At 33.6% G+C, this 27,597-nt stretch overlaps 1 protein-coding gene across 1 annotated transcript; it reads right to left on the reverse strand.

Moving 5' to 3' along the window:
• Nucleotides 1-1,032: 1,032 nt before the first annotated feature.
• On the reverse strand, nt 1,033-27,597 carry hig (hikaru genki). The gene is made up of 9 exons (XM_008192309.3): nt 27,430-27,597; nt 13,795-14,001; nt 11,435-11,526; nt 8,742-8,904; nt 7,227-7,400; nt 3,714-3,848; nt 3,523-3,666; nt 1,801-2,022; nt 1,033-1,745 (listed from the first exon to the last, which is right to left on the reverse strand). Exons 1-9 carry the CDS (start codon nt 27,512-27,514, stop codon nt 1,354-1,356), a joined length of 1,614 nt encoding a protein of 537 aa, XP_008190531.1. The 5' UTR covers nt 27,515-27,597; the 3' UTR covers nt 1,033-1,353.

Below are 27,597 nucleotides of genomic sequence, written 5' to 3' on the forward strand. Positions count from 1 at the left end.
TGTGTTGTTAAAAAAGTGTTTTTCGCGTAATTAGTGCCAAATTGACTGAAATCAAAGTTTTCTATTGGAAATCTGACGAGATGACATCATCGGTTGCCGGCTGGAAACGAATTCCAAGAAACGCTGGAGGACCGGTTCAAAAGCGAGGGAGACGCTACCTATAAGGTTAGCAATTTTTGGTATTATTGCATTTTTATCGAGAAAACAGAGCTGATAAAGGGCCAAATTATGTCTGAACTTTTATTTTTGCCTTGTTCCGATGCTTTTCTCCGAGAGTTTGATGAAACAAGACTCGAAAATGGAAAAGTAGGCCGGGCAACGCGATACCAACCTATTAAATGTCCCTAACGAAAAACAAAACAATGGTAGAAATTTTGTCAGAAAATTCCATAAATGTGATTTTTTGGGCTTATTTTCTTCTCACTCACTAAGTTTTTTCAGAGGTATTTTTAGTTTTTCACTAAAAAAAAATCATAACTCTAGAACTAAAAGTCGTAGGGCGAAGCAATTTGTTTCAGCGAATTCTACGATTTATTTTAAATTTAAAAAAAATCTAATAGAATTTTCCGTTATTTTTGTGGATCCCACTGACAAAAGTAAGAAAGAAAAGCCACCAATACAAAGAGACAAATAATTATGACATTAGCAGTTTTTGCTCAAGGTTTGAAACAGAATGAATTAATTATTTGAGTGCATCAACCAAGATAAAGACTTCTTTTAAACAACAACACAAAATACTGTTCATTAATCCTGGCTTAATTAATTGGTTACTTATTTTTGTGTTAGTGAATACGGACTGAAAACGTCCGGTTTAATTAATTTCCCCAGTTTTTCCACATGTGAGAACAAAAAATACCGAGGGCAAAGTGTATACGCACCATTTGACGACCTCTTTATTAACAGTTAGTCATTTACAAAATTACTTCAGCGGAAAATTGTAATTTTTTGTTTGGTCTTCTCTTACGACTCGAGTTAAATCAACTTGATGACTTTTTTTTGACCATAAGCGTTCGTCATTGAAAAGTGTTCGCAATCAGTTGTACGTTTTATTGACAATATAAATTTATTACATAAACTTTTACAGATGAATATAAATTGACTACCTTAAGGCAGTTTTTGAATTTATTTACATAAAAAACCAATCAATTACATGGTACATAAATTTCGTTGTAAATACATTCACTATCGCTAGAAATATCTACAATTTGATAAAAATTTGTATTCGGCATGAGATCATCATGTGTAACAACTTTTTTGGTAAAAAATAACCGAAAAATACTTAATTACGAGTCATAAAATCAACGATGTTTCTCCCATCATCATTATCACAAACATTCAACGCTTAATATCTTATTAAATCTCCGAATAATTGGTGCAGTTGGGTAAGGGGGCCGACCACCTCCCATCTGGGAGACACTTAGGCCTTGCCTCCAACCTGGCCTCAAACCCCGGACTGCAGGTGATCTGGAGCTCATCTCCAGGCTCGTAGGCAAACTTCGTGGGGGCCACCAGCCCATTGTCGGGCTCCCCCAAATAGGGGCACCGCGGTTTGCAGAAAGGGGGCGGGTGCGACCAAAACCCAGTCTCGGTACAAATAATGCTGGCTTCGCCCTCCAGCTGGTGGGCCCCCCTGCAGGCAAACTGTACTAAACTGCCCACGGCATAGCGGCCCCCGTCCATGCCCGCCGCCTCCGACTGGATGAGGTGGCCGTTGACGGGAATCACCGGGGGCGGGCATTGAATAGCTGGGTTAAATTTAATAAATCAATTTTGGTTTTCGAAATTTTGGCGGTTACTTACGGACGCATTTGGGCAAAGGCCCCGACCAGTTACCGTTCAGTTCGCATTCGATGCCTGGGGGCCCCATGAGGCGGTAGCCCCAGGCACAGCTGAAGATAGCACGGCCTCCGTAACTGTTGTTGTGCTCTTCGAGGTGCAAATGGGGCTCGTAGAGGCCGCCGGGGGTGTCTAATGATTCGCATTTTACGAGCTCGCATGTTGGAACAGGGGCTGACCATTTGCCTGATTGGAAAAATTTAAATGCTATAGGTTATTTTATACCTCACTGTTTTTTTAAATCAATTGTCAATGTCAAAAATTTTGAAATTATGTTGGAACCCTGCGACATTGCCATAGGAACGAAGCCAACGTAGAAACAATTTGACAATTGATTTTTAGCGCATTATTATTTTTTTCTTAGCAAACCCTATTAAAGAATTCATTACCATTTAACAGTTAGATTATTTTACCTATCAAAACGTAATTTAATTACCTAACATTTCTATTATTTTGTCTAACAAATTTTATTTTAATACTAAGCTATGTACGACATTTTACTTGAAAATGGCTATTATTTGCTTAGCAGTTTATTAGTATCCATCATTTTTAAATCGTTTGTGAACATAGTCACGATTCTGGGGTTTAGAACGTCGCGATTTGTTGATGTACTCGGGTTGTAAAGTTGGAGCTTGATTATGAGATATATTCTTTTGTATGCAAAACGTGCATCTGGGGGTAAAATGCAACGGGAAATAAGGGAGAGATAACTTCAGACAAAAGTTACAAAGAAGGGGTTAGTTATTTTAGAGTTTTATGAGAAAAGTGGATAAAACACTTTTGTGAAATTCTCTTAACTAACTAGAGCAAATAAATTAAAAATATTCCTGTGTCTCGTATCCAATTTATTCAACAACTTTTAATATAATTTTCGTGGTCACAATTCATTCATTTTTCGCTCTGAATTCAATTTGGTGACTTTCGGCTTGTTTTTAACGAAACTTTTTTTAAATAAGACGTGATAAGATTCAGGAGTAATGTTTTATGAATTTTAATCTTTCCAAAAATAAATTTTTTGACACCAAATATTAAGTTTTTAAGCCATTATTGTCACACAGTATATTTTAGTTTAAATTTTAATTGGAAAACAGTCGTTTATGCCAATTATTGCATACTTAATCATGGTATGAGTGTTTCTTGTCAATTATCTCAGCCATAAACCCAATTTGCTCATTTTATAGTAATTACAACAACCAATTTTATAATTAAACATGTAAGTTCATTTAATTAGATTTGAAAACAAACAAATTTGAATTTCGTTCCGGTCCTCAATTACAAACAGTTGCGTATAAAACTCATCCTCGTAAAAAATACAACATTTTTTTATATCAAACATTTTAGGAGTAGTACTGAGAAAAAAGAATAAATATAAACATAAAAAAATATATAGCATTACACATAAAACGGCATAAAGAAATAAATGTTTGCCGTTTCGGTTTATTACGTGGGACGGCAGAGATAATGTCGGAGATTTTGTCAATAACCAACCAAATAAAAACTAATTCAAAATTACTTAAGTAGGCGGTTTATTTCTGAAATGGCGGTTTTTTCAAGCGAATCTAAATTCCCCACGAATATGATTTCACTCCGACATTTCGGACATTGGAAAGCCTCTCATGAGACCCGCGAAATCCTCGTTCGGTTGAGGATTGAAACCATAAGTAGTGCTTGTCAAACACGACTCACCCGAAGCCTGACAGGTGAGATTAGCTGCACCATTAACTTTGAATCCCATTGGACATTGGAAGATGGCAGTGTGTCCAAGACGGGTTCCTTCCACCCTTATGGTGAGATGGGGGCCCGACACAGAGATGGGGTCACAATGAACGGCTAAATTACAAAAAATAAAAGTTCTGCATAATAAAAAAAATCCTCACCTGCAACTTGCAGAGTGAGACTGTTGGTGATTCCTCTAGGAGTGGCGCAAGTGAACGTACCGGAGTCTTGGGGCTTCACATAATAAATCGATAATCTATACTTCCAATCACGCTCTTCTGCCGCTATTGCCCAACCTGGAACAATTTGTTTGCTTCGATAAGTCTCTGACGAATTCACCTCGAGACGATTCGCTCAAGGGTGATAGAAACACACGACTTTTGCTGACTGATAAATAATTTAATTATTTCGGTTCGAGAAAAGTAATTAATAAAAACGTGTCACTGACAATACGACGGCAACAATAGAAAAATGAATTTTAATCAATGGGGGAACGGGGTTTATTATCCTGTCTATGACAAGTGACCAACTATTAATTATCTTTTGTATCATTATCATTAACAATTCAAAAATTAATATTCTCGGTGAGGTTTTTTAATAATAAGAATAGTTTATTTGATTCTGTAAATTATTGTTTTTATCACAAATTAGACCAAATGATAGTATCTGCAAACTATTTTTGTTGCAGATGACAGTGGAAGACACTTAGTAAATAAACGTTTAAAAAATTCTTGGAGAAGTTTCTTCCGAAATTCTGCTAGGCATCATTCACCAATTTATTTTTTCAGTTGTTAAAACAGCATTCTACAATGTAGGCTTATCTGTCAATTTTTGACATGAGGCTAAAATTCCGCAGGCATGGCCTGCTCCAATTCAGTTTATTTTCGATCTCATGTTATTATATTAATTATCTTTCGTTCGAGATTATTAACAGTTTTATCAAAATTTAGTTTTCGTGTGGGTATTTTTAAATGTTTATTACAATGATAAAACCTTCCGTAGCGCGCGCGCTATTTTTGTCTTATAAAAATTTAACGAGGTCTCTAAACCTCGATTAGGGCCCCTTTCCCGATAATCTGCCTGTTAAATATGAATATATCTCTCTTTATAGATGTTTGTGTAGGCTGGAAGTTGACATGCGGAAACCATTTGTTTTATTGCTTTCCATCGAAAAGACATTGTTCACGTCCTATGGGAGCACAGCGTCTCAAAATTTATGAAATATCTCCTCAGAAACAAATCCCACAAAGTCGCGAATTTCTTGTTTCATCGTGTTCTAATTTCGCTTGAAGTTTCCTTTGCCTTTAACAGGTCCGAATAAATTGACGCTTGGAATTTACTTGCGAATAAATAAATGCCTCAATATTTTCGTTTTACGGGCGATTTATTGTAAACGTGCTCTAGTATTACCCAGTGGGTAAATATTAACCGACGTAAATTTTAAAATATATACCTGCAAGGGAGGAATTTTTAAATTATAAAAGCCACGACATAAATCAGCGCACGAAACATGAAATTTATTATTTAACACCTGTTTAAATCCAGACGATTGCCAATTTCGCAAATTTATCGAGTTGTGAAATGTGGGAAACATATTCATTATTTATCGAATTCTGTTTTATCATTTTGTAGCATTACAATCGAATGCCAGGATTCGTGGTTTCTTTGATCAAATATTGAAAGTTAAATTTCGAACCGAACTTTTCAAATTAAAACTTAAAATGTTGCCGACTCGCTCGACCTACAACATTATCACAACAAGATTTTTAATCGACTCACAAGTACAATTTAGATGTTTTGCTTTCATAACTGTTGATTTAATTAATGATAAAATTGACTCAGAAATGGATTTTTTTGCTGAAAAATTAGTTAGTGGACTAATTAACGCAGTAGAGATCTATTTTTACTCCATATTTTATTAAATTCTCGTCTAGAGTTAATTTGTGAAGCATCTAGGCAATATTGAGTAAAAACGAATATTAAATTTTCTGTAAAAATTTCACAACAGGTATACCGCCTTTCAAGTTTCCTTCTCTCTTTGAGCCCTCATCTTACATTCAAATTAAATTCCATTTTGCGAACGAAAGTTGCAAAGTTATAATTAATAGGTTAAAAAAGCTCATTGGTGCCCTTGATAAAACGTTATCAGGTTCCGATAAGCGTATCTTAAACAGACAGCGAACAAATGGCTTTTCATTAAAGCTCTCCACGTCATTGTTTATTTTGACCGAAGAACAACGTAATCGTCCAACTCATAAACACACTTCAGCGCTTCCAAAGCTCATGACAGGAGGAGAAGTTTTTTTAAACACTAACAAATACCTGCTTTTTCAAGCTCTCGATATTTATCAATTATTTTTACTCACAAATTTCTTGACCGAGGAAAGCTTCATAATCATATTTCACGCCGGGATTTTTTATCGGATGATTAAGTACCGAAAAAGCGTCTTTTAATTTTCATTAATTTGATTAATTAGTGCTTTAAGCAACGAACGTTGCGTTAATAATTTCCGAAAATAACGATCTACGTTCAATGTTTGGTCTTGATGATTAAATTAATTAGAGATTTGACCACTGTAATCATCATGAAGATGACATTGTTCAACACCTACTCAGGCTATTCTAATTTGGTCACATTTACTCTCATTTAGGGCAGAGTTTTCAGGATGAAAGCAAGCGGTTGGGTCATTTAATATTTATATATTTTAATTTTACAGACGGATGAGACATGAAAATGAACCAAAAGTTGGGAAAGGGCGCGTTTAATGATCTAAAAACACTGAAATAAAAAGATTTTGGTGTGGTGTAAAAATGGTGGATGCGCCGGGCTAGTTACTGAAAACTAGTTTTTTTCAGATTTTTACCTAAATATTATTTTTTTCAATTGTTTCAGCGAGTTTATTGTTGACTTTTAAATAATTTAAAACTAATTATTTTTTTACAAAAGCCATAGATACTAACCTGCGTCACCTAACCTAAAATTACGACATGGGTATGCAAAAAATTAACTTTTTTATTTTTATTATTTTGGATTTAATTTAGCAATTTTTCGCTTTGTTTGTGATAAAATTTCGTGAAATAATTATTACAGAATTCTAGAAAATCAAAATTTTTGTCCCAATTTAACGATTTTCAAAAAATTGTGATTCTGATTGAAAACGACCTAAAACGAGAAATGTGAATTAAATTTTCGCAAGGAATGACATTATTTTGGGCAAAATTTTGGTTTATTCTATTTGACAAAAGTTTAAAAACGCTTGAAAAAATTAAAATTTTTAACCCAGTTTAGCTAGCTAGTGTTTTTCGTCTATTTATGACTTTTAGGTTCTATTTTATGCCAAATCGCGTAAAAGGATGATTTTTACACAAAAACGTGTTAAACCCTTGATTATAATAAACTATAAGTTTGTATTGTAGCTAATTACGAAAACACTCTGTATACTTGAAAATATTTTTTTTGTTTGCGTGAACAAAGGTGCAGGCCCTTACTTGGCTCTTAACTTCCGCAAAATTAATATGCCGGAACGCGTAAGGAAGAAAGTTGAAATAAATCGTTTCCTGTCGACTTTTAATCCCTAAATAAAACTACTTTAGGCTTTTAAGTGTGTAGTCAATAGATGTAGGATGAAAGCGGTACAATGGAAGTAAGAAATCAAATAGAATGTTTACTTTACCGGTGAGATATTGTCCCAGGGGAGACGTCCACGTCCAATCTGGTGAACCAAGTCGCCGGGAAAAGAGACATTCCAGGTGCACAGTCGATCCGGGAAACACCGCCAATTCCCCTCCGGGTTCGACGGACGCCGAGCCCGATGGTATCCTGATTAGGAGAGTCGGCGGAGCGTCCTCTTCGATCATCACAAAATTAAAAAGTGCGAGTTAATTTGAAATGAAAAGTGGCTCCAAATCACCGACTCGTAAAAATTGATCATATCAACTTGTTGATTTTTCAACAACCGACGCACAATTTAATATTAATTTAAGTCGACGAGCGCTTTATTGATTAAAGTTTCTTCTTCGATCATGCATTTATTATTCATAGCGTCGTGCTATAGGGATATTACGCAGCTCTAAGGATCTTCAGTCAACATTTGCCAGTTTGATCATAAACAAACATCCTGGGACTTAATAGTTTGCTCAGGATTACAGAACAGATGCGATTTACTGTTTTCCATACAACTGAATGGCAGAGTATCGTTTTTCGGCCTTTGTGTGTTTTCAATTAATTTGCGAGGGTTTTTGGCTTTTGCAGCGACTTTCGACTAACTCCAAATTTGCATTGGACAAAGGCAGAAAATTGCGTTAAAATTAGTCGTTTTAAAATTGTGAAAATTTGACAATTAATTTAAATAAGAGGACAGAAAAATGTGTGATTTTACGTCTAAAACACCAAAACCTTGAATTTATTTTTTTATTTAACAACTTGAAAAAAGTTTTTTTTAACTTGATTTATGCCTTTTATGTTTGATTTTATATTAAAAAAAACATCAACAAGTTGTGATGTACAGGGTGGTGTATTTTGGTTATCCGAATAGGAGAAAATATCACAGCCGTCTATGATTTTAGTTTTTGAGTTATGTTTTACTTTTATTTCATCTATTTTTGCAATTTTTTTAAATGATGTGAGGCTATTTCTAGAGTTTTTTTAAATTCTTTAGATAATTTTAGGTGATGTTAATATCACTATAAATTTTGTATAAGTTTTCTAAAAGTTAGTAATTGTACTTTGCCAAGACAGTCATTTAAGTCTCCAATTAAATTCAGTGTTATTTTTTGGAGGAATAAGAAACAGGAACGAGAAGCGTTAAAGATCGGGGAATTCTCGTTACTTCCCTGATCCTAAATCAATATTAGTTTTGAAACATGACCCAAAAATCGCAATTGGAGAAATGCGAATATGATTTACGTGTTGAATTCTAGGAAATGCCATCCGTTTTAATTTAGATATTGCAGAGTCTGTATAAATACACGTATTTGCAATTGTATTTGATAATTTGCGCAACCGGTATGTCCGTACATTACACAATGGATTATTAGTAATTTGTTTAGGCCGGGAGCTCCTATCTAATGCATTTAGATAATAATGAAATGATCGACATTGACGGACGGACAAACTAACTAATAAATAACTTGACATGAATAAAATAATATAATGCACTTGACAAGTTTGTAATTACTTGGTATAATACCTGTGAAATTGGTGAGGAGCGTTGTGGGCACACATGACGGCAGTCTCGCCGACCAAACGCCGTTTTGACAGCGTGGTGACGCCGTCCCCAAGAGCTTGTACAGCCCCAGCTCACGACATCTTATCTGAAGTTTGGCCTCGTGGGGAAACACCCATCCGGCGGTCTTAAACAATTTACATAGTTATACATCCCGGGTTATATTTCCTTTGGGGATAATATAACAATTAGTCCTACTGCACAGAAGGATAATGATATGTACCGACCCACAAGACCCTTGATTACTGCGCGAAAATTAATTTCACACCGTCAACATAATACAATACAATTGCACTTGGCAAAAAACATAAACACTCAAAATACAGACACAAATTTATTAATACAAGGAATTTTTTATATAAAATAAGGAATGCAAGCTGTATACAGAGGGTTTCGTCTAAACTCCACATTAGAAGTATTGACAATTCTAATGTGGGTTTAGACAAAATACCCTGTAGAATTGCATTGTCACGTAGACTGCGTAAGTATGTCAAATTTCAGTTCATTTAGACAACAGGAACCCTCTCAAATAGGCTCAGAAAATATGAAACAGACAGACAGACAAAAAAGCAAGTTAAATAAAAGTTTTTAAAATATAAGGTGTCCCATTAAGTTTTTCAAGTTAATCAACTTTTAACAAACTTTTTAATTTTTCTATGGTTCAGATTTAAGTTTGAACTTTTCTTTTTAAAGTGGTGAAAAACCTACTTTTCTACAATTCTCCGTTTTTGTGTAATAAATTTTTTGTCAAAAAAAATCAAAAAGCAGAATTTATTAGTACAAGTTTTGATTATAAATTAAATCACAAATTATGATAAATCATAATAATGATCATAAGATAAGTTAAAATCATAAGATTCATAAGTACTGTGTTCAAAAATGGTTGTTCATCAAGTCGACTATGGATTTTACCATTATTTTGACAGATCTGTCACTCTGACAGCATTTACAATTTAAACTATGCGGCACATTACGATCAAATTTCACAGGTGACTTGATTAACGACCATTTTTGAACACATTGTATTAAAAGCTACGTCCAAAAATGCAATAATATTCCGGGTGTTCTATTTGAAAAAACATAACTTTAGTGTTTTTTTAATACAATATTTATAATTTATAAACATGCAGCAGAAACGCAGCTATAATCTAAAAAAAAAGAAACAGTCAATATCTCTAATAATAAACAAGATGTGGAGCTTTTTCGGATCGTTGGAATAGCCTGTATAAGCATGATTAATAATTTAATTCCTCCATAAATTTGTGATTCATTATAACTGGTGTATTGCTCATATTCTGGCAAATTAATGGTATAAAACAACATTATTTATATGTTAATTACAAATGTATTGAAATATTGCGAAAAATAGCGATTGATTTAAGTTTTTACCAACGTAGTTTTAATCTCTAATTCTGAACACGTCGTGTCCGAAGCATAATTGCCTTACTGTCCGTTCCATGCGGAATTTGAGTGTCGGTGTTTGCAGTAAAAACATGTAACAGCTTCACACCACCACCGTTTTAAAATAATACAGTCAATAACGCCAATAAAACGATCCGTAATGGTCCTTTGGAGCTGGCAAACATTTTGTACATCTACATAAACAACCAGAGGAATGTGCGGCATTTTTTCTTTCGCTGTTTTAAATTAGATTTACGGAGGGATATTTGAGGATAAATCATTAAAACAGCGTTAACGCCGTACAAAAAACTAATTACAACGTCGAAATTGTGAAATATGGGAGAATTAAAGGGAATTACGGTGTTTGGTCTTAATTTGCGCCTTTTCAGCCCGAAGAATAGTTTTTCCCCACATGATCCTCTCTCAACAGATTGATGATCGGATCTTGTTAGATAATTAATTTAGGGCCTCCATCTAACAAAATCATTTGCTCCTTTTGTTGCGAATAATTCGGTTACAGTTGGAGAAAGTTACAAAATTAAACAGATTAGGAGAGTTATACAAAATAATTACGTCTGAGGTTGTTTTATTTGTTTACTCGTCTCGAAATTAATTAAAATTTCAAATGCCACAAAACTACAATTATTTGTTTAATTGTGGTACGTAATTCAACAATTAATCGAAATCAATAAAACAGATTCTAGTCCCGCGAATTTATCTCTGCTTTCATCATCAAAAAAATATTTGCGCGCTGCACAAAAAAATGAGTTTGTTCAAAAGGTAACGCATGCAAATTTCATTTATTTTCAAACCAACGTTCAAAGCTTTGGGGTAATTGCCCGTGAATCTGATGAAATTTCGGGACTGAACTGGCCGAAATATTTGCACGCACAAAGAGGTCGTCACACTTTTATTTTGATTATTATTTTATAAAATTGGAAGAGCTGGAATAACATCACTTGGTCCGAATCATCTAAAATAAAAGGGTTGCGATGAAATAAAATCAATGATGCTAAGAAAACATTCGGTTCGATTGGAGGTACTTGAAGCTGCAAAATGGACTCTTACTGAAAGGAAAAACGAAATGTTGCAGAAAACGGACCAAGTGTAATTCTTTGCGCAAATGTTTGAAGCCTTGTCGCATTGTCATTGAAAAAAACAACTGTACTATGAATATAAAAAATGCCAAAAAATGGAGTTTTTTACATCGCTTAGACACCCTGTATTGTTGGCGAAAATGCGAATGTTGAGCTTACTTGAATGGAGACATTCCTGAAGGTAACCACCAGATGCGGATTGATGTACTCCAGCTTACAGCTCCTGAAAAGCGGATGAAACCTGCCATTATCTGAAACAAAAATCAGTATTTCAAGTGCTTCCATTATTTGCCGTCGCTGTTTTTGTTGTGTGTAATCGCATTAATGCGAATGAAACAATACGTCTTGTGTCATTAGACCTCCTCATTACACCCACATCAGATAACATCATAATCAGAATCCGAATGAAATGGAGACTAATGGCATAATAGCTCCCGCAATTCAATACAAAGTTGACGACTGGAAGTAAACAAACAAACACATCGTCATTTCGGGAATAATTTCGTGTCGCTTTTTACTGACAATAAATTTCCAATGTCTATTAAGTCTGGTGTGTGCGAGAGCATGTGACGTCGTCCAGTTTTGAGGTTTAGCAGCTTGGTGTGACAGCCACTGGAGCTCTGATATTACGTATTCGTTCCAACTTTTCTAAATTTGACCGATTTAAAGTTGGAGATGGAAAGTTTGCTGCGCTGCTTTAATGCATTCGGGGAAAATTGCACGCCGAGCAAATTTCAAATTGTAATGGAAAACAACGAATTTTCAAAGGAATCATTGCGGCTACACGAGATTATCACCAAAAAAAGCAAAGGGAAACATTATAAGTTTTTGACAAAAATGTTGAAATCGTCGAATCGCTTTCTTAAACGATTTTAGATAAAGAAATATTAGATTATGTTACAATTTTAAGGACCTTTTGACATGTATTCTAAATGCGTTTTAAATATCCTAAAGTTGTGTTTAACTTTCGTAATTTGAAATAGGATATTTTTTCAAGATTTTTATATTTATACCTTATACCTTAGACTTTTTTTTTAATTAGTTTTTTAATTTTACGTCTAGAGGTTTGGTTTTTTCAGGTTTCCAGTTTTTCTTAGTCTTTCAATCACAACAGTTTTTGTTGGTTTTCTCATTTTTCAGACCGTTTCCAAATTTTTTAGTTTTTCTTGGTTTTATTATCTTATAGTTTTAGGTTTCTGATTTTTTCTTTCTATCCAGTTATATCGTTTTTTAATTACTTACTCTTCAGCCACTTAGTTCTACAGAATTTTAATCTTACTATTTTTTTGTTATAGCTTTTTATTTTTTATTTTTTTCAGTCTCTTACTGTTTTGGTTTTTTATTTAGAATTTAATTGTTTCAATTTATTATTGTTTCTATTTTCCGGTTCTCTTGTATTTTTAGTTTCTCAGTTTTTCAGTCACTTAGTTCTTCAGAATTTCAATCTTACCACTATTTTTTAGTTTAGTTTTGTTTTTCAGCTTTTTATCTTGAATTTTTTTTTACTTTGTTTATACAGGGACAGACATTATTTATAATGTTATTCATTTAGAGCCAGCATTTGAAACATTTTAACTTTTAATACAGCTAGAACCTTGAAATTTTGTACACAATACAAATCGATCATTTTGAGTTCAACTAAATTATTTTCAAAATGAATGAATTTCCGGAATTATGAATTATCGGTGCCAGTTTAGAAATTTTAAACGGTAACCACTTATTTTTATGGCATTCTTGAATTCACTTTTTTGAACTGTTTAAAGGCAATCAAAAGAACATCAATTTTTAAAGAGTCTTTTATCAATATTTTCTATATCTACTAAAATATCTCTTATCTATCACCTATCTATAATTAAGTTTTAGTTAAATATTAGTATTGAATAAAACATTAAAATTTAACAACTGTTGACCATTTTGCTAAGCTTACTTGATTAATAATTAATGTTAAAAATTACGAGGTAATTGACGAACTAAATTTTTTGCAAATAGTGCCGTTAACTAGATCTTGTCTCTGTTGAATCTCTTCAGCATCTCAGTGAATAATGAAAGCACCGTTTGGTAATTCAATGCATTGCAATTGATTGTTTCGTACGTACTACACGTATTTACATTTCGGCACAATTGACGTGAAGTGAAGCTGTTTGTTGAAGCATATTCTGGTTGAATTTCTAATTTCGCTCGCTTGTTTAATCTAATCGTAACCCCGACAGCTCATTCCATCAAATTCTCTTCGGTTACTTAGACGTTTGTTAATTAAGAAACGGTTTCGTCCTCCGTATAAAGAATGATCTAGTAAAATGACTTTGGGTTCGATTTTCTTTCCCTGTGATTAATTTAGCACCTTCATCTCTCCTTTATCTCGATCGACAAAACTCGACTTTTTCAGACCATTAATAAAATAACGACTAAAGCTGCGAATTTATTGCGGGGGAGAATAAACGGTTTTGTTTATTTTTTCCGGATTTGGTTGCGAATTATTTCAGTCTAATTACGCTTAGCTTGGATTTATTAAAACTTACCGTGATTATCGACACAGAGAGGGCCCACCCATTGACCTCCGATACATTTGATTTTGCAAAGACGCTTTTCACCAAGGGGGCCAATTGAACCGGAAAATTTCACTTCGCGAATGTGCGTGTAATCCTTGCGAATTCGAACTTCTCCCTGCTCGGTTTCTGTACCGTTGAAGGCTAATTGAGGAGGTGGACACGCATCCGAAGATGTTTCTGAAAAATTCGAGATCAAAGCAAACAAATTAAGACAATTCAATCGTTTGTCATATCACTGCTGAAGCCAAACTTTTAATTTTATCTAATAATCCTGTCAAAAAAGTCGTTTTCAGCAATTCAAAAGTATAATTTGACAAGTTGTATACTTTGGAAAGTTTGAAAAGCAAGCAAGCAAATTTCAGGTGTTTATATAGTATGATTCTAAGCGACATTTTCAATATCGTCTATCAAATAAGTTTCTAAAATATGTTGTAACTTTTGAACTCTTAGTTCCCTTCCCTGTCACTTGCAATAAATGAAAAACGTATTTCCGTACATAGATATAAAGCGGAAAAAGGGAGGAACGATGATAAATTATCCAGATTTTCCTAGTCATAAATTTAAAATTATGAAAAATGCTCCAAAAACTGGTTTAATTAACAACCGAAAATCACGCAAGCTTATTCTTATTATTCACTGGGTACTAATAAACTGCTAGGTATGTAATAAATGATATGTAATAAATTATGACTTTCTAGGATAAAATAATCTAAATAATAAATGCTAACTGGTATTGTATTTCTAAATAAGATATGCTAAGAAAAAATAATAATACTATATTTTTTTGACAAATAACCATTAACAAAGATATGAAATGTGTGCGTTACTTTTGGTTTAGTTTGAACAGAATATTGACTTGCTAACTACTTAGCATTTACCATTTTCACCAAGCGTTTAATTTTTTCCCTAATTTATTTGAAAGTTTCGTCGTGCAATTCGTCACAATGAATTAGCATTCACATTGTGTTTCATTTCGTATACAGAAAGTGTCAGTCTCTTGATTTCACCTTTTGTTGCCCTTTAAATTAAATTAAGATAAATCGCCCCATTAAAACTAGAAGGTAAGTGAATTTCTCGCAATGTAGTAGGAATGGTCGATGTTACTTTTTTCGTAATTAAACTCGGTAAAACTTTTATTTCTATTGCCGTTTAATTTCCCCTCTTAACCGTAAATTTCGCAAAGCATTTGTAAATTTAACGAGGAATGTTTAAATTTCGAGCGTTCTCACGGATTTATCCTTATCTTATTGGAAGAATCGAAAAACAAGTTTTTTCAAGAGCTGAGTAAACCCTGGCAAGATTTGTTCAAAGGTGCGAATAATACAGCTGTTTAATCTGAATGCGGCTTTATTCCGAGATAAATAAATAAAAAATCTCCGGCAACATTTCACGTTCGATTCAACAATATCGGAACCAATTACATGACTTTTTCATTATTCCGTCAGAAACAGAATTTCCAAAGATAGCTCAACCGTTCGAGGCTGAAAAATAAATCTTACACAATCATAAAAAATGACAAGGTTTCAGGAACGTATTGATGTGTGTGACATAAAATAATGACAAAACGCGGAATTAATGAAATGCGCTTCGTTATCTTCGGATATTTGTCGAATTTGCAAACTCTTTCATAACCTTTGGACTGAAAAAATAATTGCTAGGGGAGCAGGATTACTTGGGAACTTTTCAGTTGCAAATTGAAATTGTAGGTATAGATCGCTGTGGATAATGTGTTTGCTTTTTGTTTATGGCTCTGGAGGAAAAAGTGATGCCTTGTTAAGGAAATTAGCGAGAAAACTTGGCTGATAAATGTTTATCTTCTCCATCTCGGATCGGAGTTATACGAGCGGAAGGCGGAAATGCAAATGCCACGAAATAACTTATGGCGCAGGATCAAAGGTGTTTCCCTATCATAAAATCTGCATTAATTCGGCCAAAGATGGAATATTAAGCCCGCTTTTTGCCTTGGCCGATTGAGAATAATCCCAAATATTAATTTGAAAGATATATTCTTGTGTTTGAGGACCGTCGTCTTCCTATTTAAATGTATTTAAATGAGCACCTTTACAACCAATTTACTCTCGGATCTGAGGACTGAGGAAAAAATACAAATGCGAAAGGGATTTTGTTGATTCATTTATACGAGAGGCTGGGACACGGAAAATTAAAAGGGATTTTTGTCAAGTGAAATTGTTCAAAGGGGCGGGAAAATCGCTTAAAAACGGTTTTTTGGCAATTTCCTAATTTCGTTCTATCGCCTTGAACCGGTTAAATGCAAAAAACTCAATTCTAAGTTTTAATTACAACTTAAAACGTGCTAACAAATTGTTAAAAGCATTTTTTCGCGTTAAGAATTACAAAAAATAGACGAAAAATTTAGGGTCTTCTTGGGTTACAGTTATCACTAAATGCACTAATGACGTAATGACTTTTGACTTTTCCAAATATTACATTTTTTCTTCAAAGAAAGAAATTATTCTTGTCTTCAACAAAAAATTTCTTGAAGCAAATGGTTTATTTATGGCCCCTTTTTTAATTTTTTAAATATTTCAGCTCTCATTAGAAGAAATGTTTATGAATAACTTTAAAATAAAAGTTTTATCACATGAAGAATTTGGTATTAAAATGATTTTCTGGTACAGATATGTACAGATAATGTCTAGAGTTGTTAGCTTTTTTTAAATTTTTTTGTCGACATAGAAAAATTATGCTTTTCTCTTTCAAATAAACTATTTTTTTTAATGTTTATATGCTAATTTGGCGTTCTTGTGCTAAAAAGTTTTTTTAGCTCTAATATTATCTAATAGTTTTCAAAATTTATAATTTTTAAACTAATAAACTTTCATAGAGAAAAATTTGATAAACTAAATTTGGCCAACTTCCGAAAATCTTAGCTTGGAACGCAACTTCAATAATTTAATTTAAAAAAAACTGGTTCAAAAGCAATATTTTTAAAATTAAAGTCATTTTTAGGGCGAAATCCAAAAAAATTGCTGTAATAAGGTGACGTTAAAAAAGTTTAATAATTAACTCGAAAAGTAAATACGTAAAATTTCGAAAATATGTATACGTGAATTTTTTATAATTACTTGATGATGCATTACTTGTTTTTTTTTATAAGGGTTTGTTATTGTTAAAAATTTGCTAAATAAATTTTGTTTTGAATAGCTTTACGTATTTGTGTAAAAGCAATATATCTTTTAGAAATTTTGGATTTTTTTTAGCTACAAATAACAATATTTACCTTATAAATGAACAGATTCTTTAATAATTACGTGGTTTTGTTCTATTCTTTTTTTTAAATTTATGTTTAGACTTTATTTTTTATTTTATTATTAGGTATTTGTTATTTATTATTTTTTTGTTTTTTTTATTTTCTTCTCTTTTATTGTATTCAATTAACACTAACGTATTAACAATTATAAATAGTTATAAATAGAGCGTTTTTTTTTCAAAAGTTTCTTCTGAATTTGTTATTTTTTCGGACTGAAGACGAGAGATAAATAATGTTTTTTACTAAATCCTACGTTGAAATGAATTAGAAATGATTCAATTGAAGAATTGTAATCTCGCAATATTGCCCTATTACAGTTAATAAATATAATGTGTCATTTGTATGAGTTTTTGTCGGTTTATATCGTTTCTTATTCTCGCTGAGTGGTCGTAAATTTTGCTGTGAGATCGATTTGAAGTCTCGTGTGTGTTTGAGTATGTAGCACCTATCCATTTTATTGTTTATTTCACAAAGGCTCGTTCGATTCGAAACAAAGGCCTGGCATTGGAAATAATCGGCTTTAATATTCGAAAGCTCTAAGCCATCATGTCCAAATTGATGTAATTATGAATAGTCTTGAATCGGTTCAATGGAACGTGTATAATTTTGGCAAAAATGAGCGGATTCCCTTTATAAGCGTCTGCTTTCGGCACACGTAATACATCTTTATATTAAGAATTCATCCCTGGTTTGATTTATTTGGTGTGCGGAATATAAATCGAAGCGTCCTTATCTACTATCAGCTACACCTTTGAGGCTCCTTCCAGCTTCAGCCTAATGCTGTATGGATACACCTGCCATGGCTCATTACCCTCAGCTTTTCAAATGTCGCTTTTTTCATCCGCCCGACGACAGGGAAATATAATGGATATTGTTTCTGCCTTATGCCCGGACCTACTTTTCTCGTAAAAATTCCTACATTTTTAATATCGCCAGATTTAATTTACTGACAAGGTCGCTTTCATTAGGCGCAAAAACACCGCCTTTATTGCTTAAGCGTTTTAAAGAAAATTTTTGACGAATGTGTTTTGTAGTAAAAATGCGCAAAAGCGGGCATAGCGAGCGCATTTATAACAACGTTTTTATTTGCGTATCCGTGTCCGAGCTTTTTATTCTTGCACATGTATGTGCCAGTTTTGAAACTTGAATCACGACTTAAATAAACATGCCAGATTTTATCTGGGGCTTATCTCGTACGACTGTAAAATATCAAGTTGTAGCTGCTATTCTGAATTTAAAATCGTGGTCATCTAAAAGATGCCGACTTTGATGCTAATAGGGTTGTTCCGGGCTCCGGAGTTCATATGCACTCCCCGGATAAATAATTGCATTCATAAATATCAACAACACGCTCTGGGTCGTGATCCTTTTTCCCCTCCAGTGAAATATGTGTCTGTTTGCAAAACGGAAAATTGCTAAAACGGACCGCGAGTCTCTTTTAAATTAAACTTTCAATGGACGCGATTTTGTTGAAAATAATGCCGAATAAGAATAAGGTTATCTGCCAAATGAAATATGACGGCAAAAAAACGAACAACCGATTATTCTCCGGCCTCGTTAAACGTTTTTGTGGAAACGGAAGCTCCGGAAAAACCCAATTAATATACACTTGAAGGAAATCGTTTTCTTTTTTATTCTTCGGGAAATTCAATCAACTTCAAACAGCTTTTTAATAAATCAAGTCATAAAGTGGGCCGAAAGGGTGCTCCAATTTTCACATTTTGAACTGTTTAAATACTTGGAAAAAACTCATCTAGGAATAATAAATAAAACTAGTATGGATATGAAAATTTAAACGTTCTAAACTACATCTGCTTTCAGTTTTATGTTGGCCAGTGTGTAACGTTACTGAATTTACGCTACTTTAATCTTTCTAAATCGTATATGTACGTACAGTCACGACCAAAAAGAGTAACACCCTTACCAAACTAACTGGAAACAAAAGTCTGACTAAAATGGCTTCTGTCCAGCTAGTTTATAAACTAGCTAAACGTACACATTAACTGTATCACATCGAAAAGAATTGTAGATGCGGTTTTATGGCATTCTTTTTGATCGTGACTGTACATAATTGTAAATCATTATTTTTAAGTTGATGGGAAGATAAAACCGTTGAGAACTACTTGAACATTATTCAAGTTTTTTTTTTTCTTATAAAACTTTGATATAAGCGACATGTTTTTTCAAAAATATATTTTTTTATTTCATTTAGATTTCTTTACCGAAAATCTTAGCGTACTATCGATATATACGAATAAAGGTTACACGAGGAACAAATATGTTTAAAAAAAGATATGTATTAAGATGGACACAGTTTTACTGAATTTATTTGTTTTAAATATGTGCTAAAACTGTTTAATTGAAAAAAAAATCTAATTTCCCTGTGCAATAGATAGGTGTAAGTTGACCGTGCGACAGATAGATTGAATATCGGCTGTAAAAACCCAATTAACAAGTTTAAACACAGCAGGAAAGTGGAGTTTTGAAATCACATCCTGAAAGTAAAACGTAGTCCAAGTTGTACAATTGTGTTTAATGAAAGCAGGAGGCTCGGAAAGTTTGTCCTTTTGCGCTCGAAGCTGAGAAGGATGACCAATTTGGCGCTCGCTCGTTTTATATTCCGGACAAAAGCTTTCAACTCGGTGTAACATTTCATGCATATTCACTTAATTACAAAAATTAATGAAATACTTTCGCAACAGCGAGTATTTACAACAATGTCAATATAATCGAAATGCCGAGTTCAAACTAATTTTTTTTATTGATCGGATGATTACAGCGTTTGAGATGCAGCTGCAAGACTTTTCACTTTGGAGAGGGTTTAAGACTAAAAGTAAACTTTTGTACAAGGAGAATTTGCATCCCGGAATTGACTCCCCGATAATTAATTCAACGTGCTGTTCGCAATTATTTTATTAATTACTTTTTAATAAAATGCTAATTTGACTGGGCTTGTAATTTTTCTTGTCGACTTTCATTACTAACCAACTTGAAGTAAAAAATATTGAAATAGTTTAATTGTGTTTGTCAATAAGGCCCTTGGAAGGGTATAAACAATGCGAAATCGTAGCGTGTGCGTTCGGGCATCAGCATTGTCAAGTTTTTGTCATTGTGCTGTATTGTAGGGCCGTACAAAGGCAACAGTAGGAACTTGAGCAGTTTGAGCGTAAAGGATACGAATAGTCGTGAATAGTTCGGATGGAAACCCTTAAACAACAACGATAAACATGGGCCCAGCCTTTGCTGATTAATGCCTCACTTGCCATCATCTTTGTTTGCGACTTATTGGCCAACTCCACAATCAAAAAAATTCAAGTTTTCATATGTGAGACGTTGATCTATCGACTGAATTACAAAGTCGCTTCCTTGAAATGTATCCACATTATATTTAACGTTTCTTGTTGTGTAGAAAGACGCATACGGAATATAAAGGACTTTAAGGACAAAGGCACAATTTCAACATGCCTTTCGCATATTACCTGCCTTGTATAATTTGTCTCGCGTTCAAAGCAACTTTTGTATTAAATTTTAACAAACTTCAATAAGAGACTTTATAAAGGTGTCACGCTATCTTTGATCACGACTCTAACTCGCCTATTTCTGAGTTTTAATTGAAATTCTTAACATCAAAAGAATAAGGCAAGACAATAAATGCCTTTTTCGAAATCAATCACTGGACGCAAGTACAGGGTGGCCCAACTCAGCTTTTGACATTTTGTAGACCTTATTTATACTCTTGGACATATTTTAAGAAAATATTTTTGATTATACAGTGTCCTAAAAAAATCGGTTTTACTCTTTTGCTTTTAAAAATTAATAAAAACCAGAAGACGGGAGGTGAGCTGGGCCACCCTGTATACCAAGGCGAAATCATTAAATCGGATTACCGCGTCCGAAAAAATGTAAACAGATCGTTAGTGTTATTTGTCCGCGGATTTATTTATTAGCGAGCGAGCTAGGAGCAGATGTCTCAAATTAAAATCCAAACAATCTGAGAAAATGCTGAATTCTGATGAAAGGGATGGGTCGAGTTAATATTTAGGGCCAGGAGAGCCGTGTCAAGTGCATAATTCAGTCGGTTGTAAAAGACATTAAAGTCGAAAATTAGTTACCCAACTTTCAGTCCGAATTAAAATTTGTTATTAAATCCGAGAGTCAATATTTTGCTTTTTTCATTCGGCAAACTAATTTCAACTCGCTTCTAGGAACGAAATTAAAAAATATAAATGCATTATTTGTACGGTGTTGTGAAAAATTACCATTACAACTTTTAATGAGGTATATAAGGTGTGCGTTTCGCAAGAAAAACAGATTTCAAATTAAATCGTAATAAAACGAATATGCAGATTCGAAAGCTTCGAACGACAGGTCATTGAACAAATTGTCAATTCCATTCCAGGACGTATTTTTCAGGATTTGGTGAACTGAGATCTAACCCTATTGTAAGGGATTTGATATATTGAGTTCAAACCGCAATATCGCTTTCATGCCTATTTTACATTGAAATTACGATCCCAAACCAACTTTCTCAAACGAATGACTCCAACAACAATCCGTCAACAAAAATTCCACGGATTAATACAGTCAACAAGTTTATACACGGACTGATCCATGATTTATCCGACAAACTACAACAGACAGAAAACAAATCACAGGATTTTCGATATGGAAAGTGCTCACAAACTTTAAACCCATCTCACTCAAAGCCATTTTTTTGTTACTCTCTTACTCAACTTATTATTTAATAGAGAACGGATTTTTGTAAGGATTCATTCTTTATTAAATCCTACAGAAAGAAAAATAAATATACAATCAGGTTTTTATTTTACTGAACGTGACATGACACCCATGATACTACAATGTTTTCAAAAATGCTTGTAATATAAAACTTGAAATTCTCTGTTGCACAAAAAAATCTATAAAGAAGTTAATTAATCGTTGAATCTAAATATTGTTCCAAACTTGCTGCTGTAAAATCGGTTTATTTTTCAGTAGGAATTTATCTCAACCTAGAAAATGAACTCACTGTTTGGAAACCAATGAAACCATGAAAAACTGAAAAATTTAAGAAATGAATATGGAAAACTAAAGACATGAAGAAACTAAAAAGCTAAACTGAGAAACTTAAAAATTTTAAAAACCACAAAAGACTGGTGGTCTAAGAAACAGAAAATCTCTAGATGTAAAATTAAGAAACTATTAGATAATGTGAAAAATTCAACAAACTGTTTTTACTAAAACAGAATTTTTTCTAGTTTCAAGAAAAGCCTCTAAAAATTAACCAACCCAGTTATTGTCGCCACATTTTGTGTCTGGGTCTGAAAGTATGATAAATATGAGCCGAAATCAATATTTAAAAATAACTTTTGCTTTTTGTAAGAGGCTTTGGTGGATTCAGCCTTCCCTTAAGTATCCTTTGATAGAGCTTTTTTATTGTTATTGCTGCTTTGGCTAGGTAAGATAGCTCGAAAGGCATTTCTGTGGCTTTTTTACGCCACCAATACTTTGATAAGAAATTGCCACTAATTGAAGCGAATTCTTTATTTGTGATTTACGACGCTTTGTATAAAAAGAATTGCAACATAATGTCTCACATCCTCCCGGTATTCAAGACAAATGACAGCGATGTTCTCCCAATTCTTTTCTTCTACATTTTCTGCGGTTCTGTCAGATTCGAGTAATTTCGCAAACATGTACATGTTCGTTCCACCACCACGCTCTCCTTAAACTATTTGTCTTTTAGTTCTAATTAACTTATCAAGAGATGTGTACCTTTGGGATTAAATTTCTTAGATTTCGGCTGTAACTTTTCGATTTGCATAATGTTTACACAACAAACTTATTAAGCTTTGTGTGCTAAAACTAGACACCAGCCATGTGAATCTTTCATAATTTTTGATAGCGTCTGGACGACATGACAGTGCTCGTAAAGCGTTTACGGCATTTAGGTAAATACCGCGAAATTTCATTTTGTCTTGTCCTAATAAGCAAGGAAGGAGTACATTCGTTGTTTTTATGAGGTGCTGTGCCAGAAGCCATTAGGCTGCCCTCAGGAGGGACGAATTGGTGGCAGGCAAGCGTGAACTACGACCACTCTAGAACAAACACGCTCCACTGACCCACGATTTTAAAAACGCCAGGCTTTTGTAACATTGATCCGACATTTGCAAACTACAAAATTTGACACGTAATGGAGGAAACGGACAGCCTTTGAACCGCTTGAATGACGCCTGGAAATTTATAACGTCTTGGGTCAATATCCCTGATATTATAGTATATATTCGGGAAAACCTGCTCGTAAACAACTCCCAAGTTTAGGCGAAATGAGGCGAAAGGGAGAAATCAGCTGTTCGACGACTATTAGAATACAAATGTGCACAATAAGTACCGCAAGTGTTTTTTCGCGCGACACTAAAGGAGATTTTACCACCAGCTGGGAAACATTCGCACACATCAAAGAATATTTTTCTAAACAAGAATTGAAGTGCTAAGATTTTTGGCCCCAAAACGAAATTGTTAAAAATTTCACAAGTGAGGTAATTCACTGTGAAGTATAGTCGTTTAGTCAAAGAATTTTCTTTTTCATTCCTCAAGAAAAATCGAGAAATAGTGTGTTTTAAAAATTATTTAAAATCTAAAGATTTTTTTCTCGGGCTCTCATTATTTAAAGAATTTTATTCCTACTGCTTGCAATTTTTGAATTTTTTAGCTTTTCAGTCTTTTTGTGTATTAATTTTTAATCCAAAAACGAATGTTTCAATTTATTAATGTTTCTCTTTTCCAGTTCCCCAGTTCCTGTTTTTTAATTTTTTGTGTTTTTAATTTCTTAGCGTAAAAGTTACTTTGTCAGTGTTTAAACTTTTGAAAAAAATCAATCATAAGGCGTTTAAAGCTGAACAAAAAAATATTTGATTGTTTTGTGAATTTTCTAAGAAAATTTCAAGTTTTTCTATTACACATGGGTTAGGGATCTAGGGATCGAAGTTGCAAGGTATTTGACGTTCGTTTATGGACGCGTCATTTTCTTTTTGGGCGGCTGTACAAACATTTGCACACATCACCCAGTATTTTTCGGCATGGAATTTTTTTCACGAATGGTTATCTAAGATTTTTGGCCTCAGGACGAAATTGTTTAAAATTTTCCGAGTGAGGTAATTGCGCTTAAACCCAATTACACTCTGTGAATATTCCCGAGAAAGATGATGCATTATGTATCCTCTCGAGTCGCTCGAAAATGTGATTAGGTGTCATTCTTGAAGTTAGTTAAAGTAGTGTTCCTTCACCCCAGCCCGTATAACCATTTCAATTCAGCTTTAATCTGCGTAAGAATTCTCGCCCTATTTCCTCAAAACGTTTAATAGTTTCTTTTGTGTCGTGGGGCGAAGGTGAAGGAATTAAACTTTTAATTGCTAGATTTTTCAAGGACAAACGCTTTGATAATTAATTTCGCAGATTGTGTAATGATACATGGTTTAAATTATGTAGCAAATGTCGAGATGGGGCAACTACGCAACTGTCATTAATCACCCCGAAACAACTATAATTGTAGTACAGCTTTGTTCATAAGCAAGGGGGCCCGAATTGCCCATAAATAGTCATAACAGTGTGTCGATTTTAAGCGTTTTTTTTCATAATTTATTGTGCCAGTAATTGGAACAAGAGACGAGGTTCCATTTCTGAATAATTCAAAGTAAATTATTCAGACCCTCACCTAAAACTTACACGACACGTGTTTCCTGATGCTGTCGACAAAGTGATCCTGCTTTCTGCAAGCCCTCTTTTCATTATCTTGACGCCAAATTGAATTATTTACTTCTTTGTGTGCGGAATAAATGCAACAACGCAAATCTGTTTAAGAAGAATTGGTAAAAAGCCGCTTTAATTGGACTAGAGCTGGAGACGTTTGCCATTTGTCTCGAAAAAACTTTTGTGTTAAGTGGTAATGTAGTTTCCCCCTTTTCGCACTTGGAGGAGAGAAAAATAAATTAATGTTATAGAGAAAGTCGTTTGCTTTATTTATGTCCTCTCATTAATTTCCAAGTAGCTGAAACTAATTTCGCTTTGTGACATAACAAAAGCTTTTCCAATTTTGAATTGTCGTCACAGCCCTCTAGGAATCTAGACCTTTAATAATTACCTACACACATACCTCTAACAATTTGGACCGCTTGGAACTTTGTCCATTATGCAACTACAAAACTAAACATATACGCAAATAATTACAACGTTTGAGCAATTTCAAGCAAAATAAATAAAATTACGTATCTGGAAATAACAACACATCTTCGCTACGATATTTATAAAACAGTAAAACTGTCGCCATAAAAATAGCATTTTATGCAGTGTCAACAGAGGGTTAACTCTGAAAGGATATTGCAACGTTGTAAGTAGTGTCTGGAGTTTACTGATTAGGAGCGTCACAAGAAAAAACACGAAAATAGAAAAAAACTGAAATTGCTTTAAAATTTTATTCCCCAGCGGGGCTGCGAATTACACTGAGCGACGTTAAAAATGCAACAACTTTACATTTACTACACAAAATTGAAAAAAAAGTTTAAAGCAAGTTGTTTATACATCCTGTTCCGGTATAACCGGAAGTGTCACCATCTTGAAAATATTTTCATTAAGCAGGACATAAGAGATTATGGTTGTATACAAATTTTCAGATTACTAACATTATTAGAACTCTCAGTACTTCTCATATTGGGTTTAGACGGAACACCCTGTATTTATGTTTAATACATATTGAAAATGCTGCTCGATCATTTATTCGTTATTTTCTCCCCCAATCAACAATTTGGTAAAAATAAGTCATCCCTCGGAATTTATTTACCGTTTATTGTTTTTGTTCGTTTCCCTTTGGAGAACAAAATATCGATAATTCGAGGTTTTTGCTTTCGCTTTTTTCCGATCCATTGTTTGCTTTATTTATCTTGTGCCGACTTGTCTGCAATTTCTCTAATTGTTTACAATTTTAATTGGCCAAAATAAAATTTCCATGTGAATAAAATCCGCAGTGCATTTAGTCTAAATTATCCTGATTTATATTTGCGTTCGTAAAAGTCGCATTTTACGACTTTGTTGGTTGAGTATATTAAATGCACTCTTATCTCCCGCCACCAAAATTTATACACCAAATAGTTTCATCCGGTAATAATTTAGTTTCGGCTGAAACGTTGTACAAGTTAATAACTTCAAAATCGGGAAAAGTCTCACGACGTGAGAGCTAAAATAGATTATTCGCAAAGTACTCTACCGTGAATTAATTACAACTGGCTTAAAAACTTGTTTTTCAACGAGCTGAATCGGGAAATAATGACACCGACCGGCCAATCATTTCATTATTTTTAACGGAAATTTATTCAAATAAATTAGCTCTAATTGAAACAATTGCAGCGCCAGTTCTAAAAACATTAACTTAACTAACTTCAAGACTTGATAATGACCGTTAAATTTCCGGTAGTGAAATACTTTAGACAAATAAGCGCAAAAAAAGATTTTTTAAATGTGTGTCCTGCAGCAATCTAATTAAATGTAGCGTTAAAGTCACTCGCAGATGTCTTTTGCAAAAAATAAATTAAAACAAGGGCGAATTTGTGGTCCAATGTACAACACGATTAAATTGTTTTCACAAATCAGTGTCATTTAATAATTTAAATTTATTTTCTCAATATATCGACTGTCATTCCCGCAGCACAACCAAAACCATAAATATATCATCATTAATGTTTGGTAATTTTTCACAAATTATGTGTTTATTTAATAACTTTGTTGTCCCAAAACTTTAATTTTTTTCTCAAAATTCTAATTCAAATAATAATGATAGGAAATGTCTAGTCTGTGTAAGTTTGGTATTTATTACTTGAGCCCTTGATGGAGACCGCACAAAATCGAGCAAAAGCTTAAATCCGAGTTGTTCAATGTAAAAAAGAAAAAGCTCGTAATTGTGCAAGTTCTTAAACTTTTCGAATTAAATACGTATCTGGAAATCTCTCGCTTCGGATCAGTTTCGAATAAACAATGGCGAATATCTTTGATCAGAAAACAAAATAAGACTGTTGACCCATTAAAATCGGATTAATGTAATGACGCAATATCGATTCAGAAGAGTATGAAGTTGTGTCCAATATCACAGGAAAAGCTCTTTGCTGACAGCGAGGTTTCCGGTTACCTAAGAATATGTGATTGTTATTGGGCCTGTTTTGAGGAAACAAAAACGCTGAAAATTTGACGCATTTTATAAAAATGGTAAAAACTCGCCCGGCGCATCCACCAATTTTCAACTATGAACATTAGAAAATAACATGCAATTTCCATGCAAGATATTACAATACCTTCTTGTATTACTCTTGCGTAAATTGTGGCGAAACAACTGTGTAAAAGTACAGCGATAAGCACTGATTTGTTTACCGCAAACATTTCGTATTATTGTAGCATTGTGTTTCGTGCGTGATTTAGCGCAGCTTTCTCTGGGAGAGTTTGTGACGAACTGATGTAAACAG

The sequence above is a fragment of the Tribolium castaneum genome, chromosome 1, assembly GCF_031307605.1.
Source record: "Tribolium castaneum strain GA2 chromosome 1, icTriCast1.1, whole genome shotgun sequence".
In the NCBI taxonomy this organism is placed as follows: domain Eukaryota; kingdom Metazoa; phylum Arthropoda; class Insecta; order Coleoptera; family Tenebrionidae; genus Tribolium; species Tribolium castaneum.

Excerpts from the sequence above, each read along its gene's own strand:
- hig (XM_008192309.3), bottom strand. The coding sequence starts at position 27,514 with ATGTTTGCGGTAAACAAATCAGTGCTTATCGCTGTACTTTTACACAGT. Across the intron at positions 7,401-8,741 it reads GCTCCTCACCAATTTCACAG|AGGACGCTCCGCCGACTCTC; the intron begins GTATTATACCAA and ends TGATGATCGAAG. Across the intron at positions 3,667-3,713 it reads TCTCACTCTGCAAGTTGCAG|CCGTTCATTGTGACCCCATC; the intron begins GTGAGGATTTTT and ends TTTGTAATTTAG.